This window comes from Triticum dicoccoides, chromosome 5A (genome assembly GCF_002162155.2).
Source record: "Triticum dicoccoides isolate Atlit2015 ecotype Zavitan chromosome 5A, WEW_v2.0, whole genome shotgun sequence".
Lineage (NCBI taxonomy): Eukaryota > Viridiplantae > Streptophyta > Magnoliopsida > Poales > Poaceae > Triticum > Triticum dicoccoides.
This window is the reverse complement of record NC_041388.1, coordinates 606,865,177-606,882,655: the sequence shown is the minus strand read 5'-3', so window position 1 is coordinate 606,882,655 and position 17,479 is coordinate 606,865,177. Positions and strand designations below refer to the sequence as shown.

The following is a 17,479-nucleotide window of genomic DNA, read 5'->3' as shown; positions in this document are numbered from 1 at the left end:
ACGCCACCCTCCCGGTCGACCTGCTCCTCGAGATCGCGGCCCGCTCCGACGCCGTCTCCGTCGTGCGCTGCGCGGCCGCCGCCAAGCCGCTGCGCCGCGCCATCCTCGACCGGGGCTTCCGCCGCCTGCTGGCCCAGCGCGCCACCGCCACCTCCGGCTACGACCCGTCCCTCCTCCGCGGGGTCTCCTACAAGGTCGAGGACAGCGACGCCGACCGTCCCGCACGCGTCGTGCAGCCCGTGCCCCCCGACGAGCCCTCCGTGCTCCGCTTCAACGAGAGCCTCGCCTTCGAGCCCGTCGCCTCCCGCGACGGCCTCGTCGTGCTCCGCCGCCTCCGCCCCAGGCCCCTCTTCGGGCAGTCCATCGAAGAGGGGCCCCCCGGCAGCGTGCTCCGCGTCTGCCACAGCTTCACCGGCGCCGTCTCCGTCCTCCCCTCCGTCTCCATCCGCGACTACCGCAAGCACGCGCTGCTCTCCGTCGACGACAACGGCCGCGCCTTCGAGCTGCTCGTCGCCGACGAGCGCCTGCGCATCCAGATTTACTCCTCCCGGGAGGGCCGCTGGGGCCCCGTCCGCGCCGCGCTCCCCCGCCGCCAGTCCAGGCCGTTCCACGACTCCTACCCCCTCGTCATCGGCCGCACCGTCCACTGGCTCTGCAACCCGGAGCCGCTGCCGCCCGGCCGCCACCTGTCTGGCCCGGAGCCGTACATCGTCGCCGTGGACGTCGACACCATGGAGGCCACCGTGATTGATCTGCCGCGGGGCTGCACCAGCAGAATGACGGCCTCTATGAGCCACCGGGGCCTCCTCCTGGCCGCTTCCGTGGACGGGAGGCTCAAGGTTGTGGTCTCGGAGACCCAGGTTATATCAATGTGGACCATGTTACCCCCCGTCGAGGGGGAGCCGAGCTCGCCGCCGAGATGGATCCGGCAGGTGCTCATAGACAAGCAGGACTGGGGCGTGCACAGCTCAGTTCAGTTCGAGGGATTCGGGCTCAGGAGTGGCACTGTCATCTTATACGTAGGCAGAGTTGGGCTCATTCGGCTCAACCTTGCCACAAAAGAGGCGGTCGTCGTCTACCACCGCAGCGATACGGCATACATCTCGCAGGTTTGCCTGCACGAGATTGATTTGTCCTCTCTGCTCCAGACCATGAAGCCTCTGAGCTAGCTGCTTAGTATGGATCAGTTTTGGAAATGTTCTTCAGTCAAGTTCTTGTTCTACTGCTTTATTTGCTTAGAGCAGCTGTTTTAGCTCTAAGCAGTCCTGCTCCTTGGCCAATACTAGTTGTAAAAGGAATCGAGTCACTCCTAAGTTAAGTTTGTTAAGTCTTGTCGTTTCCTGTTATGCTGTTAGTGTTTGCCGGCAATCTGTCGTTCATCCTGTAAAATAACGGATTGTATGGTTCATTATGTACTTTAGCCAGTTGTCAAAGGTGAAATAAGATCTGTTTGCCTTACTGATTCGATGCCCACTCCGCCACTACAGCCTCGGCTGCTAGAATTTGTGCCGGAAAGTATATGTGCTACTGAAGCTGATGGTGCTCCCATCGAAATTATCAATGCTGAAATTTCCGGTATGACCCAGAGAGATGTCTGGTTCATCGTAGAAGCAAGAGGTTAGCTACTGAGCTCAATATGTTCTTTCAATCTGATTGTGTTCTTACTGCTGAGCTGCCATGGTCTGACAAATCGTGTTTTTCATGGTCCATTTTTTTATCATTTTTGTTGGTGTACTGATCATTATAGTTTTGCACAAAACAACTCCCGTTCCATTCAGACGAAGTTATTGTTGAAATTGTCATTTACCTGCTGCATGCAGAAACTAGGGGAAACGATTAAATTACAGTTGTGATATTTCTGTGACATTATAGATTCTGCATATATAAAATTTATCTATACATGTTAAAAATACAGAATTACATCACTATGTTTTGAGTTCCAGTTCCAGTTAGTGACACTATTTCTTGAGAACCATTTACTTCTAGTTGCAAGGAAATAAAACAGATGGTGGTGTGCACTTCTTTTTACTTTGTACTAGTATAGCTGAATAAATTCTACAAACAGTTGAAATGTTAAATACATAATGCAATGTATATTTTTCGGAGAAACTTACATTATATGTTCAAGTGCACTGGCTCGTCAGTCTTGAATGTTCATGTTATCATGCACTAGAGATGGTTGAAGTTACAGACACGTGTTTGCTAAATTACGGAGTGTCTGGTCCTTGTACAGCTCGGAAAGCGTGCAGCAGGCAGTCAACTCAGGAACCATGAGGAGTATGTTGCCACTTGTAATTACCTGTAGATAAATATATTGGCATGGTGCACACTAAAGCTTTCAGTGCTAATTCCCATCCAGTATTGTTTCGTGCAAACTTTAGTGTTTGTAGCAAATTAGCATTTGTCCAATTGTTGCAAATGTGATTTTGAGAATTGCAGAACATTTGTCGCTGCTAGCCGAACATTGACGTAAGGAACAACTGCTGTCTGGCACCTATTGCCATTTGGCTGATGTCTGGTGTTTCCCTTGAGCAGTTGGGCATAGGGGCAGACACATTTTGTGGAGGTAAGCAGTTTGCTCCTCTGATTAACCACCAGCAAGTGATACCAATCTTCTAACCATCTATATCTGGCAAATTATGCCTTTCTGAACAAATCATTTTTCTACAGCACAAGTCTTATCTGCTCTACCTGTGAATATCTTTATAAATTTTCTTCTTTTCTCTCTTTATGGAATGGTTCGGTTTCATGCCAACAACACTGTTCGGTAAGAGATGGAGGGGCACTGATTTGTTGACGGATGGCATGGCCCATTGGCAATGTTCAGATTACAATCCTGCTTGGTGGGTAAGTCTAGCCTGGCCCCAGAGATATGTTCTTAGCCACTGTATTTAACTTGCACATATCTTGGGCTCATTCCTCTTGTCAACTTTTATATTTCCCCTGCAAGGATCCTGTGAAGTTGCAACTCTCGTCTGGAACCACCGAGAGCTGCCTGTCACATGTCCCTTTGCTGCCTCTTGTGCTGAACTCGCTGGAGCCGGAGGAGGAGGTTAAAGGTTTGGGAGGTTCCGCTTCTGTCATGCCGCCGCCTGCTGGATTCGAGCTTCCGTCTCCCCAGGCCACCGGCATGCCCGACGACGTGCTCCTCGCACTGCAGCCATGCCAGCCAAGCGCGCATGCCCGGTCTCGGATGGCCCGTGCGCCCAAGCGTGCGACGAGGAGACCAGAGCACTGCCGGCCCTCCCGGTGCGATGAAGGAGGCCCGCGTGGTGCTCCACCGGAGAAATACCTTTTCCGATGCGTGCGTGCACCACATTAATTTGGATTCCCTGCTCCGGGCTATGAAGCCATTTCCGTTAGCCTAGCTGCTTCTTAGTGACTTTTTTTTTATGTAATCCCCGATTGTATTCGTGGGGCACTCTCTTTTGATCAAATAAAGTCAAGAGCAATCTGGTTTACTGTTCTCTTGAATATGAGGAGGATCGGCATATTGATCAGATGAGGAGCCAAACCTCACCTGATCAATAAAGTCAAGTGGCCAATCCCTCATATTTCTCTTGAATATGATACCACCGGCCCGGAGATACGGGCTTGGGCAGGTTGACATCTTCGTCATCGGGATCGGCAGTGGCGGTACTGTCAGCGGCGTCGGCAAGTACCTCAAGGAGAAGAATCCCAATGCGAAGATGCTGAAATCTGAGATGGGCTCTAGGCCCATATTGCAATTTCTGAAAAATCTCTAAGGGCCCATGTGGGTTATATGGCACTAGGTGTGGTGCGAAGTTTAGTCCCACCCCGGAAGTGGAAGGAGAGTTGAAGTGGTTTATAAGGGTTTCTCTTCTACATGCTATTGGAGCTTGAGAAGAGAAGAGGCCCTCGCGCACTCCTCCTCCGCCGCCCGCCTCGGCGCGCCGCGGGTTGCGGGTTGCGGGATTGAGCCGAGCCGAGCTCACACCTACGCGCTTATTTTTGCCAGTCACTAACGGAGAGTTTTCTGACAGCTGGGCCACGATCTGAGACGTCGGATCGTGGGCTGTCACGGACTCGGACGTGGGTCGAGCCCACGTCTCTCCACGCGGCTGCGCCTATAAGTATGCGGTGTCTCCTAACCCTAGCCGCCACGAACAGATCACATCTGCTCACGCGCACGCCCACCGTCGTTCCTTTGCTGCTGCTGCCGCCGGTGACTCCATCCCGTCCGCCACGTACACGGTCGACGGGAGAGCAGGTCTCCGAAACCACGCCCTTCTGGTTCCTGTACGGGGTGAGGGGCGAATAGGTTTTTGGGCAGCGATTACGCGACTGCTCGCTTCCGATCGTCTACTTCCTCCACGTCCGCGTCGCCGTCGTCATCACCATGTCCACCGCCGAGAAAGCTGAAGCCGACAAGAAGGTCGCTGAGGACGCCGCTGCTGCCACCAAAGCCGCGGCCTCTGCGTGCGTGGCCTACTGGAGGGTATAACTCGTTTATCCCGCTCCTGATTATTTTCATATTAGCAGTACTAGCAGTATGTGTAGATTTGCCTACTGTTTGCTTAGTACGTGCCTGTTTAGATCAGAGTCAGTACGTCATCAACTTAGTCAATGCCATGCTAGTGATTTACTCATGGATTAATTTAATCGAGAAATTGCCTATTTACTCAACAATCCAAAAACCTATTATGTGTAGGAATTTCTCGGCAAGTGGCTTTGCCGCTGCACTGAAACCGGATAAGTTTACCGGTACATACTTCAAGCGTTGGCAGACTAAGACCACGTTATGGCTCACGGCTATGAACGTGTTCTGGGTCACCGGTGTCTCCACGGGAACGATTGCTCCTGAACAGGAGAAGGCGTTCAAGGAGGCTACCGTTGTGTTTCTCGAAGCAGTTCTTAGCGTGATCGGAGATAAACTGGTCGACGCATATTTACATGTGCATGTCGCCAAGGACTTGTGGGAGGCGCTCGAATCTAAATTCGGGGCCGCCGATGCAGGGAGCGAGATGTATATTATAGAGCAGTTCCACGATTACAAGATGGTTGAAAACCGTCCTGTATTGGAGCAGGCTCATGAGATAATATGCATTGTTAAGGAACTTGAGCTTCTCAAGTGCGAGTTACCGGGCAAGTTTGTCGCGGGCTGCATAATCACTAAGCTCCCTAATTCCTGGAGGAACTTTGCCACCACTCTGAAACATCAGAGGCGTGAATTCTCTGTGGAGGATGTCATTGACCATCTGAGTGTTGAGCAAAATTCGAGGGCAAAAGACTCGCACGGAAAAGGGGCCGAAGGGACTTCTGTTGCCAACATGGTGAACCAGAAGAACTTCAACTCCCACAAGCCCAAGGGAAAGAACGGTGTCCAACACAATACCGACTTTAAGAAGAAGGGTAAGAAGACCTTCAAGAAGAACAAGAAGGACGAGGGCTGCTTTACTTGTGGTTCGGTTGAACATTGGGCCAACAAGTGCCCAAACAAGTACAAGAAGTCAGGACAGGACTCCAAGTCTGTCAACATGATTGTGGGCAACAATGAGAATGGTGCATCTGGGTACGGTAATTTATTTACTGTTTTTTCAGTGTTTCAACCCAACGATTGGTGGGTGGACACAGGCGCAGGTGTTCATGTGTGTGCTGACATTTCATTGTTCACTTCTTACCAGGTCACAGGTCACGGGTCCGTATTGATGGGGAATGGCGCGAGTGCTTCTATTCATGGTGTTGGCACGGTCGATCTGAAGTTTACTTCGGGAAGGATCGTGCAGCTGAAGAACATGCAGCATGTCCCCGCCATCAAGAAGAACCTCGTTAGTGGCTCCCTTCTATGTAGAGAAGGGTTTAAGTTGGTTGCCTCATAAGGCCGCGGAGGAGAGACACCTGGCACCATTAGAACTCATACATTCTGATCTTTGCGAGATGAATGGTGTGTTGACTAAAGGTGGAAAGAGATACTTCATGACATTGATAGATGATTCCACTAGATATTGCTATGTGTATCTGTTAAATACTAAAGATGAGGCTCTACACTACTTTAAAATCTATAAGGCAGAAGTTGAAAATCAACTTGAAAAGAAAATTAAACGAGTCCGGTCAGATCGTGGTGGAGAGTACTTCTCGAGTGAGTTTGATTCCTTCTGTGCGGAACACGGCATTATTCATGAGAGGATGCCTCCCTATTCACCCCAGTCAAACGGGGTTGCCGAGCGGAAAAACCGTACTCTAACTGATTTGGTTAACGCCATGTTAGATACATCAGGTTTATCCAAGGCATGGTGGGGGGAGGCTATATTGACGACATGTCATGTCCTGAATAAAGTTCCGACAAAGGATAGTGAGATCACTCCCTATGAGAAATGAGCAAAGAGAAGGGCGACACTCTCGTACTTGCGCACTTGGGGCTGTTTGGCGAAAGTCAACGTGCCGATCCCCAAAAAGCGTAAGCTTGGACATAAGACCGTGGACTGCATTAATTTGGGCTACGCTAAGAACAGCGTTGGCTATAGATTTCTAGTAGTGAAATCTGAGGTACCTGACCAGAAGATCGGTACAATTATGGAGTCTAAGGATGCTACATTCTTTGAGGATATTTTTCCTATGAGAGATATGCAAAGCACTTCTAGACAGGAATCTGAGGAGACTCCTGAACCTGCCATCCCTATGGAATATTATGAACAAACACATGATGAAAATCCCGAGGAGGATGACGAGGAAACCCTTGGTAGGGGCAAGAGACAAAGGACTGCAAAGACCTTTGGTGATGATTTCTTCGTGTACCTCGTGGATGATACTCCCACTTCTATTTCAGAAGCGTATGCCTCTCTAGAAGCTGACTACTGGAAGGATGCGGTCCGTAGCGAGATGGATTCCATCATGGCTAACGGGACATGGGAGATCACTGACCGTCCCTATGGTTGCAAACCACTGGGATGTAAGTGGGTGTTCAAAAAGAAGCTTAGGCCCGATGGTACGATTGAAAAGTACAAGGCTAGGCTTGTGGCCAAGGGCTATGACCAGCAAGAAGAGGAAGATTTCTTTGATACTTATTCACCTGTGGCTAGACTGACCACCATTCGAGTATTACTCTCGTTGGCGGCCTCACATGGTCTTCTCGTCCATCAGATGGATGTTAAGACGGCTTTTCTAAATGGAGAGCTAAAGGAGGAAATCTACATGCAACAGCCTGATGGCTTTGTGATAGATGGTCAGGAAAGAAAGGTGTGTAGGTTGATAAAATCTTTATATGGCCTGAAACAAGCACCTAAGCAATGGCATGATAAGTTTAATACAACTCTGACATCTGTTGGTTTCGTTGTTAATGAGGCTGGCAAATGTGTATACTATCGCCATGGTGGGGGCGAAGGAGTTATACTGTGCTTGTATGTTGATGACATACTGATATTCGGAACAAACCTCAAAGTCATTGAGGAGGTCAAATCGTTTCTATCTCAGAACTTTGAGATGAAAGACCTTGGTGTGGCTGATGTTATCTTGAACATCAAGCTACTGAGAGATAATGAGGGTGGGATCACACTTCTGCAATCCCATTACGTTGAGAAGGTGTTGAGTCGTTTTGGATATTCGGACTGCACACCATCTCAAACACCATATGATCCTAGCGTATTGATTCGAAAGTCCAAAGGCATGGCTAAAGATCAATTAAGATACTCTCAAATCATTGGTTCACTGATGTACCTAGCGAGCGCAACGAGGCCTGACATCGCGTTTGCTGTGAGCAAACTGAGCCGGTTTGTTTCCAAACTGGGTGATGTACATTGGCATGCTGTTGAGAGAGTTATGCGCTATCTGAAAGGTACTATGAACTATGGACTTCACTATACCGGATACCCATCGGTACTTGAAGGGTATAGTGATGCGAATTGGATCTCTGATGCTGATGAGATGAAGGCCACAACTGGGTATATGTTTACTCTTGGAGGTGGCGCTGTTTCCTGGAAGTCTTGCAAGCAAACGATCTTAACGAGATCGACAATGGAAGCAGAATTAACGGCATTAGACACATCTGGTGTTGAAGCGAGATGGCTTCGAGATCTTTTGATGGACTTGCCATTGGTTGATAAACCGGTTCCGGCTATCCTTATGAACTGTGACAATCAGACTGTCATCACCAAGGTGAAGAGTTCAAAGGACAACATGAAGTCCACCAAACACATAAGAATGAGATTAAAAGCTGTCAGAAAATTAAGAAACTCCGGAGTGATAGCGTTGGACTATGTCCATACGGCTAAGAATCTGGCAGATCCCTTTACAAAAGGGCTATCACGTGTTGTGATAGATAATGCATCGAGGGAGATGGGTATGAGACCTACATGAGTTGCCATGGTGGTAACCCAACCTATATGATCGGAGATCCCGTGAACTAGGACCTGGGAAAACAAGCCAGTGGTGAACTGAGGAGAGTAACTATACTAACCCACTCCGTTGGAGATGCAATACTCTCGATACTGTATGGTAGGATGACTACGGTCTCAATGTGTTCCAAAGCTTATAAAAGCAAGATGCTATCCTACAGAGCGATCTTTGGAGGAACACACCTATATGAGCCCGACTGCTGGTCACAGTCTATGAGATTGGGGTGATCTCTAGTAAGCTCATGAATAGGCCAGGAGTGTGACTTATATGCTCCACCCGAGGGGTCAGCCTTCGGCAGCCTAGTACTAGTAAGACATGTAGTGAAACTTCTTTACGCCAAACTGACAATTCAAGGCATAGTCCATTGTTCAGTTGTGAAGGAGTGTAGCCACTTGTTCTAGGTGAAGTTCAACCTTAAAAGGTCTTTACTGAAACACTGGTATATCGAAACAGCAATTGGAACAGAGGACACAATGGGCCCTCGAGATCTGGTGGGGGATTGCTGAAATCTGAGATGGGCTCTAGGCCCATATTGCAATTTCTGAAAAATCTCTAAGGGCCCATGTGGGTTATATGGCACTAGGTGTGGTGGGAAGTTTAGTCCCACCCCAGAAGTGGAAGGAGAGTTGGAGTGGTTTATAAGGGTTTCTCTTCTACATGCTATTGGAGCTTGAGAAGAGAAGAGGCCCTCGCGCACTCCTCCTCCGCCGCCCGCCTCGCCACGCCACGCCTCGTCACGGCGCGCCGCGGGTTGCGGGATTGAGCCGAGCCGAGCTCACACCTACGCGCTTATTTTTGCCAGTCATTAACGGAGAGTTTTCTGACAGCTGGGCCACGATCTGAGACGTCGGATCGTGGGCTGTCACGGACTCGGACGTGGGTCGAGCCCACGTCTCTCCACGCGGCTACGCCTATAAGTATGTGGTGTCTCCTAACCCTAGCCGCCACGAACAGATCACATCTGCTCACGCGCACGCCCACCGTCGTTCCTTTGCTGCTGCTGCCGCCGGTGACTCCATCCCGTCCGCCACGTACACGGTCGACGGGAGAGCAGGTCTCCGAAACCACGCCCTTCTGGTTCCTGTACGGGGTGAGGGGCGAATAGGTTTTTGGGCAGCTATTACGCGACTGCTCGCTTCCGATCGTCTACTTCCTCCACGTCCGCGTCGCCGTCGTCATCACCATGTCCACCGACGCCGACCGTGCCGCCGCCGAGAAAGCTGAAGCCGACAAGAAGGTCGCTGAGGACGCCGCTGCTGCCACCAAAGCCGCGGCCTCTGCGTGGCCTACTGGAGGGTATAACTCGTTTATCCCGCTCCTGATTATTTTCATATTAGCAGTACTAGCAGTATGTGTAGATTTGCCTACTGTTTGCTTAGTACGTGCATGTTTAGATCAGAGTCAGTACGTCATCAACTTAGTCAATGCCATGCTAGTGATTTACTCATGGATTAATTTAATCGAGAAATTGCCTATTTACTCAACAATCCAAAAACCTATTATGTGTAGGAATTTCTCGGCAAGTGGCTTTGCCGCTGCACTGAAACCGGATAAGTTTACCGGTACATAGTTCAAGCGTTGGCAGACTAAGACCACGTTATGGCTCACGGCTATGAACGTGTTCTGGGTCACCGGTGTCTCCACGGGAACGATTGCTCCTGAACAGGAGAAGGCGTTCAAGGAGGCTACCGTTGTGTTTCTCGGAGCAGTTCTTAGTGTGATCAGAGATAAACTGGTCGACGCATATTTACATGTGCATGTCGCCAAGGACTTGTGGGAGGCGCTCGAATCTAAATTCGGGGCCGCCGATGCAGGGAGCGAGATGTATATTATAGAGCAGTTCCACGATTACAAGATGGTTGAAAACCGTCCTGTATTGGAGCAGGCTCATGAGATAATATGCATTGTTAAGGAACTTGAGCTTCTCAAGTGCGAGTTACCGGGCAAGTTTGTCGCGGGCTGCATAATCGCTAAGCTCCCTAATTCCTGGAGGAACTTTGCCACCACTCTGAAACATCAGAGGCGTGAATTCTCTGTGGAGGATGTCATTGGCCATCTGAGTGTTGAGCAAAATTCGAGGGCAAAAGACTCGCACGGAAAAGGGGCCGAAGGGACTTCTGTTGCCAACATGGTGAACCAGAAGAACTTCAACTCCCACAAGCCCAAGGGAAAGAACGGTGTCCAACACAATACCGACTTTAAGAAGAAGGGTAAGAAGACGTTCAAGAAGAACAAGAAGGACGAGGGCTGCTTTACTTGTGGTTCGGTTGAACATTGGGCCAACAAGTGCCCAAACAAGTACAAGAAGTCAGGACAGGACTCCAAGTCTGTCAACATGATTGTGGGCAACAATGAGAATGGTGCATCTCGGTACGGTATTTTACTGTTTTTTCAGTGTTTCAACCCAACGATTGGTGGGTGGACACAGGTGCAGGTGTTCATGTGTGTGCTGACATTTCATTGTTCACTTCTTACCAGGTCACAGGTCACGGGTCCATATTGATGGGGAATGGCGCGAGTGCTTCTGTTCATGGTGTTGGCACGATCGATCTGAAGTTTACTTCGGGAAGGATCGTGCAGCTGAAGAACGTGCAGCATGTCCCCGCCATCAAGAAGAACCTCGTTAGTGGCTCCCTTCTATGTAGAGAAGGGTTTAAGTTGGTTGCCTCATAAGGCCGCGGAGGAGAGACACCTGGCACCATTAGAACTCATACATTCTGATCTTTGCGAGATGAATGGTGTGTTGACTAAAGGTGGAAAGAGATACTTCATGACATTGATAGATGATTCCACTAGATATTGCTATGTGTATCTGTTAAATACTAAAGATGAGGCTCTACACTACTTTAAAATCTATAAGGCAGAAGTTGAAAATCAACTTGAAAAGAAAATTAAACGAGTCCGGTCAGATCGTGGTGGAGAGTACTTCTCGAGTGAGTTTGATTCCTTCTGTGCGGAACACGGCATTATTCATGAGAGGACGCCTCCCTATTCACCCCAGTCAAACGGGGTTGCCGAGCGGAAAAACCGTACTCTAACTGATTTGGTTAACGCCATGTTAGATACATCGGGTTTATCCAAGGCATGGTGGGGGGAGGCTATATTGACGGCATGTCATGTCCTGAATAAAGTTCCGACAAAGGATAGTGAGATCACTCCCTATGAGAAATGGGCAAAGAGAAGGACGACACTCTCGTACTTGCGCACTTGGGGCTGTTTGGCGAAAGTCAACGTGCCGATCCCCAAAAAGCGTAAGCTTGGACATAAGACCGTGGACTGCATTAATTTGGGCTACGCTAAGAACAGCGTTGGCTATAGATTTCTAGTAGTGAAATCTGAGGTACCTGACCAGAAGATCGGTACAATTATGGAGTCTAAGGATGCTACATTCTTTGAGGATATTTTTTCTATGAGAGATATGCAAAACACTTCTAGACAGGAATCTGAGGAGACTCCTGAACCTGCCATCCCTATGGAATATTATGAACAAACACATGATGAAAATCCCGAGGAGGATGACGAGGAAACCCTTGGTAGGGGCAAGAGACAAAGGACTGCAAAGACCTTTGGTGATGATTTCTTCGTGTACCTCGCGGATGATACTCCCACTTCTATTTCAGAAGCGTATACTGGAAGGATGCGGTCCGTAGCGAGATGGATTCCATCATGGCTAACGGGACATGGGAGATCACTGACCGTCCCTATGGTTGCAAACCACTGGGATGTAAGTGGGTGTTCAAAAAGAAGCTTAGGGCCGATGGTACGATTGAAAAGTACAAGGCTAGGCTTGTGGCCAAGGGCTATGACCAGCAAGAAGAGGAAGATTTCTTTGATACTTATTCACCTGTGGCTAGACTGACCACCATTCGAGTATTACTCTCGTTGGCGGCCTCACATGGTCTTCTCGTCCATCAGATGGATGTTAAGACGGCTTTTCTAAATGGAGAGCTAAAGGAGGAAATCTACATGCAACAGCCTGATGGCTTTGTGATAGATGGTCAGGAAAGAAAGGTGTGTAGGTTGATAAAATCTTTATATGGCCTGAAACAAGCACCTAAGCAATGGCATGATAAGTTTAATACAACTCTGACATCTGTTGGTTTCGTTGTTAATGAGGCTGACAAATGTGTATACTATCGCCATGGTGGGGGCGAAGGAGTTATACTGTGCTTGTATGTTGATGACATACTGATATTCGGAACAAACCTCAAAGTCATTGAGGAGGTCAAATCGTTTCTATCTCAGAACTTTGAGATGAAAGACCTTGGTGTGGCTGATGTTATCTTGAACATCAAGCTACTGAGAGATAATGAGGGTGGGATCACACTTCTGCAATCCCATTACGTTGAGAAGGTGTTGAGTTGTTTTGGATATTCGGACTGCACACCATCTCAAACACCATATGATCCTAGCGTATTGATTCGAAAGTCCAAAGGCATGGCTAAAGATCAATTGAGATACTCTCAAATCATTGGTTCACTGATGTACCTAGCGAGCGCAACGAGGCCTGACATCGCGTTTGCTGTGAGCAAACTGAGCCGGTTTGTTTCCAAACCGGGTGATGTACATTGGCATGCTGTTGAGAGAGTTATGCGCTATCTGAAAGGTACTATGAACTATGGACTTCACTATACCGGATACCCGTCGGTACTTGAAGGGTATAGTGATGCGAATTGGATCTCTGATGCTGATGAGATGAAGGCCACAACTGGGTATATGTTTACTCTTGGAGGTGGCGCTGTTTCCTGGAAGTCTTGCAAGCAAACGATCTTAACGAGATCGACAATGGAAGCAGAATTAATGGCATTAGACACATCTGGTGTTGAAGCGAGATGGCTTCGAGATCTTTTGATGGACTTGCCATTGGTTGATAAACCGGTTCCGGCTATCCTTATGAACTGTGACAATCAGACTGTCATCACCAAGGTGAAGAGTTCAAAGGACAACATGAAGTCCACCAAACACATAAGAATGAGATTAAAAGCTGTCAGAAAATTAAGAAACTCCGGAGTGATAGCGTTGGACTATGTCCATACGGCTAAGAATCTGGCAGATCCCTTTACAAAAGGGCTATCACGTGTTGTGATAGATAATGCATCGAGGGAGATGGGTATGAGACCCACATGAGTTGCCATGGTGGTAACCCAACCTATATGATCGGAGATCCCGTGAACTAGGACCTGGGAAAACAAGCCAGTGGTGAACTGAGGAGAGTAACTATACTAACCCACTCCGTTGGAGATGCAATACTCTCGATACTGTATGGTAGGATGACTACGGTCTCAATGTGTTCCAAAGCTTATAAAAGCAAGATGCTATCCTACAGAGCGATCTTTGGAGGAACACACCTATATGAGCCCGACTGCTGGTCACAGTCTATGAGATTGGGGTGATCTCTAGTAAGTTCATGAATAGGCCAGGAGTGTGACTTATATGCTCCACCCGAGGGGTCAGCCTTCGGCAGCCTAGTACTAGTAAGACATGTAGTGAAACTTCTTTACACCAAACTGACAATTCAAGGCATAGTCCATTGTTCAGTTGTGAAGGAGTGTAGCCACTTGTTCTAGGTGAAGTTCAACCTTAACAGGTCTTTACTGAAACACTGGTATATCGAAACAGCAATTGGAACAGAGGACACAATGGGCCCTCGAGATCTGGTGGGGGATTGCTGAAATCTGAGATGGGCTCTAGGCCCATATTGCAATTTCTGAAAAATCTCTAAGGGCCCATGTGGGTTATATGGCACTAGGTGTGGTGGGAAGTTTAGTCCCACCCCGGAAGTGGAAGGAGAGTTGGAGTGGTTTATAAGGGTTTCTCTTCTACATGCTATTGGAGCTTGAGAAGAGAAGAGGCCCTCGCGCACTCCTCCTCCGCCGCCCGCCTCGCCACGCCACGCCTCGTCACGGCGCGCCGCGGGTTGCGGGATTGAGCCGAGCCGAGCTCACACCTACGCGCTTATTTTTGCCAGTCACTAACGGAGAGTTTTCTGACAGCTGGGCCACGATCTGAGACGTCGGATCGTGGGCTGTCACGGACTCGGACGTGGGTCGAGCCCACGTCTCTCCACGCGGCTGCGCCTAGAAGTATGCGATGTCTCCTAACCCTAGCCGCCACGAACAGATCACATCTGCTCAAGCGCACGCCCACCGTCGTTCCTTTGCTGCTGCTGCCGCCGGTGACTCCATCCCGTCCGCCACGTACACGGTCGACGGGAGAGCAGGTCTCCGAAACCACGCCCTTCTGGTTCCTGTACGGGGTGAGGGGCGAATAGGTTTTTGGGCAGCGATTACGCGACTGCTCGCTTCCGATCGTCTACTTCCTCCACGTCCGCGTCGCCGTCGTCATCACCATGTCCACCGACGCCGACCGTGCCGCCGCCGAGAAAGCTGAAGCCGACAAGAAGGTCGCTGAGGACGCCGCTGCTGCCACCAAAGCCGCGGCCTCTGCGTGGCCTACTGGAGGGTATAACTCGTTTATCCCGCTCCTGATTATTTTCATATTAGCAGTACTAGCAGTATGTGTAGATTTGCCTACTGTTTGCTTAGTACGTGCATGTTTAGATCAGAGTCAGTACGTCATCAACTTAGTCAATGCCATGCTAGTGATTTACTCATGGATTAATTTAATCGAGAAATTGCCTATTTACTCAACAATCCAAAAACCTATTATGTGTAGGAATTTCTCGGCAAGTGGCTTTGCCGCTGCACTGAAACCGGATAAGTTTACCGGTACATACTTCAAGCGTTGGCAGACTAAGACCACGTTATGGCTCACGGCTATGAACGTGTTCTGGGTCACTGGTGTCTCCACGGGAACGATTGCTCCTGAACAGGAGAAGGCGTTCAAGGAGGCTACCGTTGTGTTTCTCGAAGCAGTTCTTAGCGTGATCGGAGATAAACTGGTCGACGCATATTTACATGTGCATGTCGCCAAGGACTTGTGGGAGGCGCTCGAATCTAAATTCGGGGCCGCCGATGCAGGGAGCGAGATGTATATTATAGAGCAGTTCCACGATTACAAGATGGTTGAAAACCGTCCTGTATTGGAGCAGGCTCATGAGATAATATGCATTGTTAAGGAACTTGAGCTTCTCAAGTGCGAGTTACCGGGCAAGTTTGTCGCGGGCTGCATAATCGCTAAGCTCCCTAATTCCTGGAGGAACTTTGCCACCACTCTGAAACATCAGAGGCGTGAATTCTCTGTGGAGGATGTCATTGGCCATCTGAGTGTTGAGCAAAATTCGAGGGCAAAAGACTCGCACGGAAAAGGGGCCGAAGGGACTTCTGTTGCCAACATGGTGAACCAGAAGAACTTCAACTCCCACAAGCCCAAGGGAAAGAACGGTGTCCAACACAATACCGACTTTAAGAAGAAGGGTAAGAAGACCTTCAAGAAGAACAAGAAGGACGAGGGCTGCTTTACTTGTGGTTCGGTTGAACATTGGGCCAACAAGTGCCCAAACAAGTACAAGAAGTCAGGACAGGAATCCAAGTCTGTCAACATGATTGTGGGCAACAATGAGAATGGTGCATCTGGGTACGGTAATTTATTTACTATTTTTTCAGTGTTTCAACCCAACGATTGGTGGGTGGACACAGGTGCAGGTGTTCATGTGTGTGCTGACATTTCATTGTTCACTTCTTACCAGGTCACAGGTCACGGGTCCGTATTGATGGGGAATGGCGCGAGTGCTTCTGTTCATGGTGTTGGCACGGTCGATCTGAAGTTTACTTCGGGAAGGATCATGCAGCTGAAGAACGTGCAGCATGTCCCCGCCATCAAGAAGAACCTCGTTAGTGGCTCCCTTCTATGTAGAGAAGGGTTTAAGTTGGTTTTCGAGTCTCATAAATTAGTTGTTACAAAATATGGACTCTTTGTTGGAAAAGGTTATGAGAGCGGAGGGATGTTCCGCCTTTCCCTCGCAGATTTTTGTAATAAAGTCGTGAACCATATTCATTCGAATGTTAATGAATCTGAAGTTTGGCATTAACGTCTTTGTCACATTAGTTTTGGTGTTATGACGCGGCTAGCCAAGTTGGATTTAATCCCGAGTTTCACTTTAGCCAAAGGTTCTAAGTGCCTTTCATGTGTGCAAGCTAAGCAACCTCGCAAGCCTCATAAGGCCGCGGAGGAGAGACACCTGGCACCATTAGAACTCATACATTCTGATCTTTGCGAGATGAATGGTGTGTTGACTAAAGGTGGAAAGAGATACTTCATGACATTGATAGATGATTCCACTAGATATTGCTATGTGTATCTGTTAAATACTAAAGATGAGGCTCTACACTACTTTAAAATCTATAAGGCAGAAGTTGAAAATCAACTTGAAAAGAAAATTAAACGAGTCCGGTCAGATCGTGGTGGAGAGTACTTCTCGAGTGAGTTTGATTCCTTCTATGCGGAACACGGCATTATTCATGAGAGGACGCCTCCCTATTCACCCCAGTCAAACGGGGTTGCCGAGCGGAAAAACCGTACTCTAACTGATTTGGTTAACGCCATGTTAGATACATCAGGTTTATCCAAGGCATGGTGGGGGGAGGCTATATTGATGGCATGTCATGTCCTGAATAAAGTTCCGACAAAGGATAGTGAGATCACTCCCTATGAGAAATGGGCAAAGAGAAGGACGACACTCTCGTACTTGCGTACTTGGGGCTGTTTGGCGAAAGTCAACGTGCCGATCCCCAAAAAGCGTAAGCTTGGACATAAGACCGTGGACTGCATTAATTTGGGCTACGCTAAGAACATCGTTGGCTATAGATTTCTAGTAGTGAAATCTGAGGTACCTGACCAGAAGATCGGTACAATTATGGAGTCTAAGGATGCTACATTCTTTGAGGATATTTTTCCTATGAGAGATATGCAAAGCACTTCTAGACAGGAATCTGAGGAGACTCCTGAACCTGCCATCCCTATGGAATATTATGAACAAACACATGATGAAAATCCCGAGGAGGATGACGAGGAAACCCTTGGTAGGGGCAAGAGACAAAGGACTGCAAAGACCTTTGGTGATGATTTCTTCGTGTACCTCGTGGATGATACTCCCACTTCTATTTCAGAAGCGTATGCCTCTCCAGAAGCTGACTACTGAAAGGATGCGGTCCGTAGCGAGATGGAT

General features: G+C 48.7%; 1 protein-coding gene across 1 annotated transcript; it reads left to right on the top strand.

Moving 5' to 3' along the window:
- Positions 1-2: 2 nt before the first annotated feature.
- Positions 3-1,465, top strand: LOC119300130 (the record flags this gene model as incomplete). Its single annotated transcript, XM_037577189.1, has 1 exon — positions 3-1,465. A coding segment is annotated over one exon (1,167 nt), but the record flags the coding sequence as incomplete, so codon positions are not given.
- Between the last annotated feature and the right edge of the window lie 16,014 nt (positions 1,466-17,479).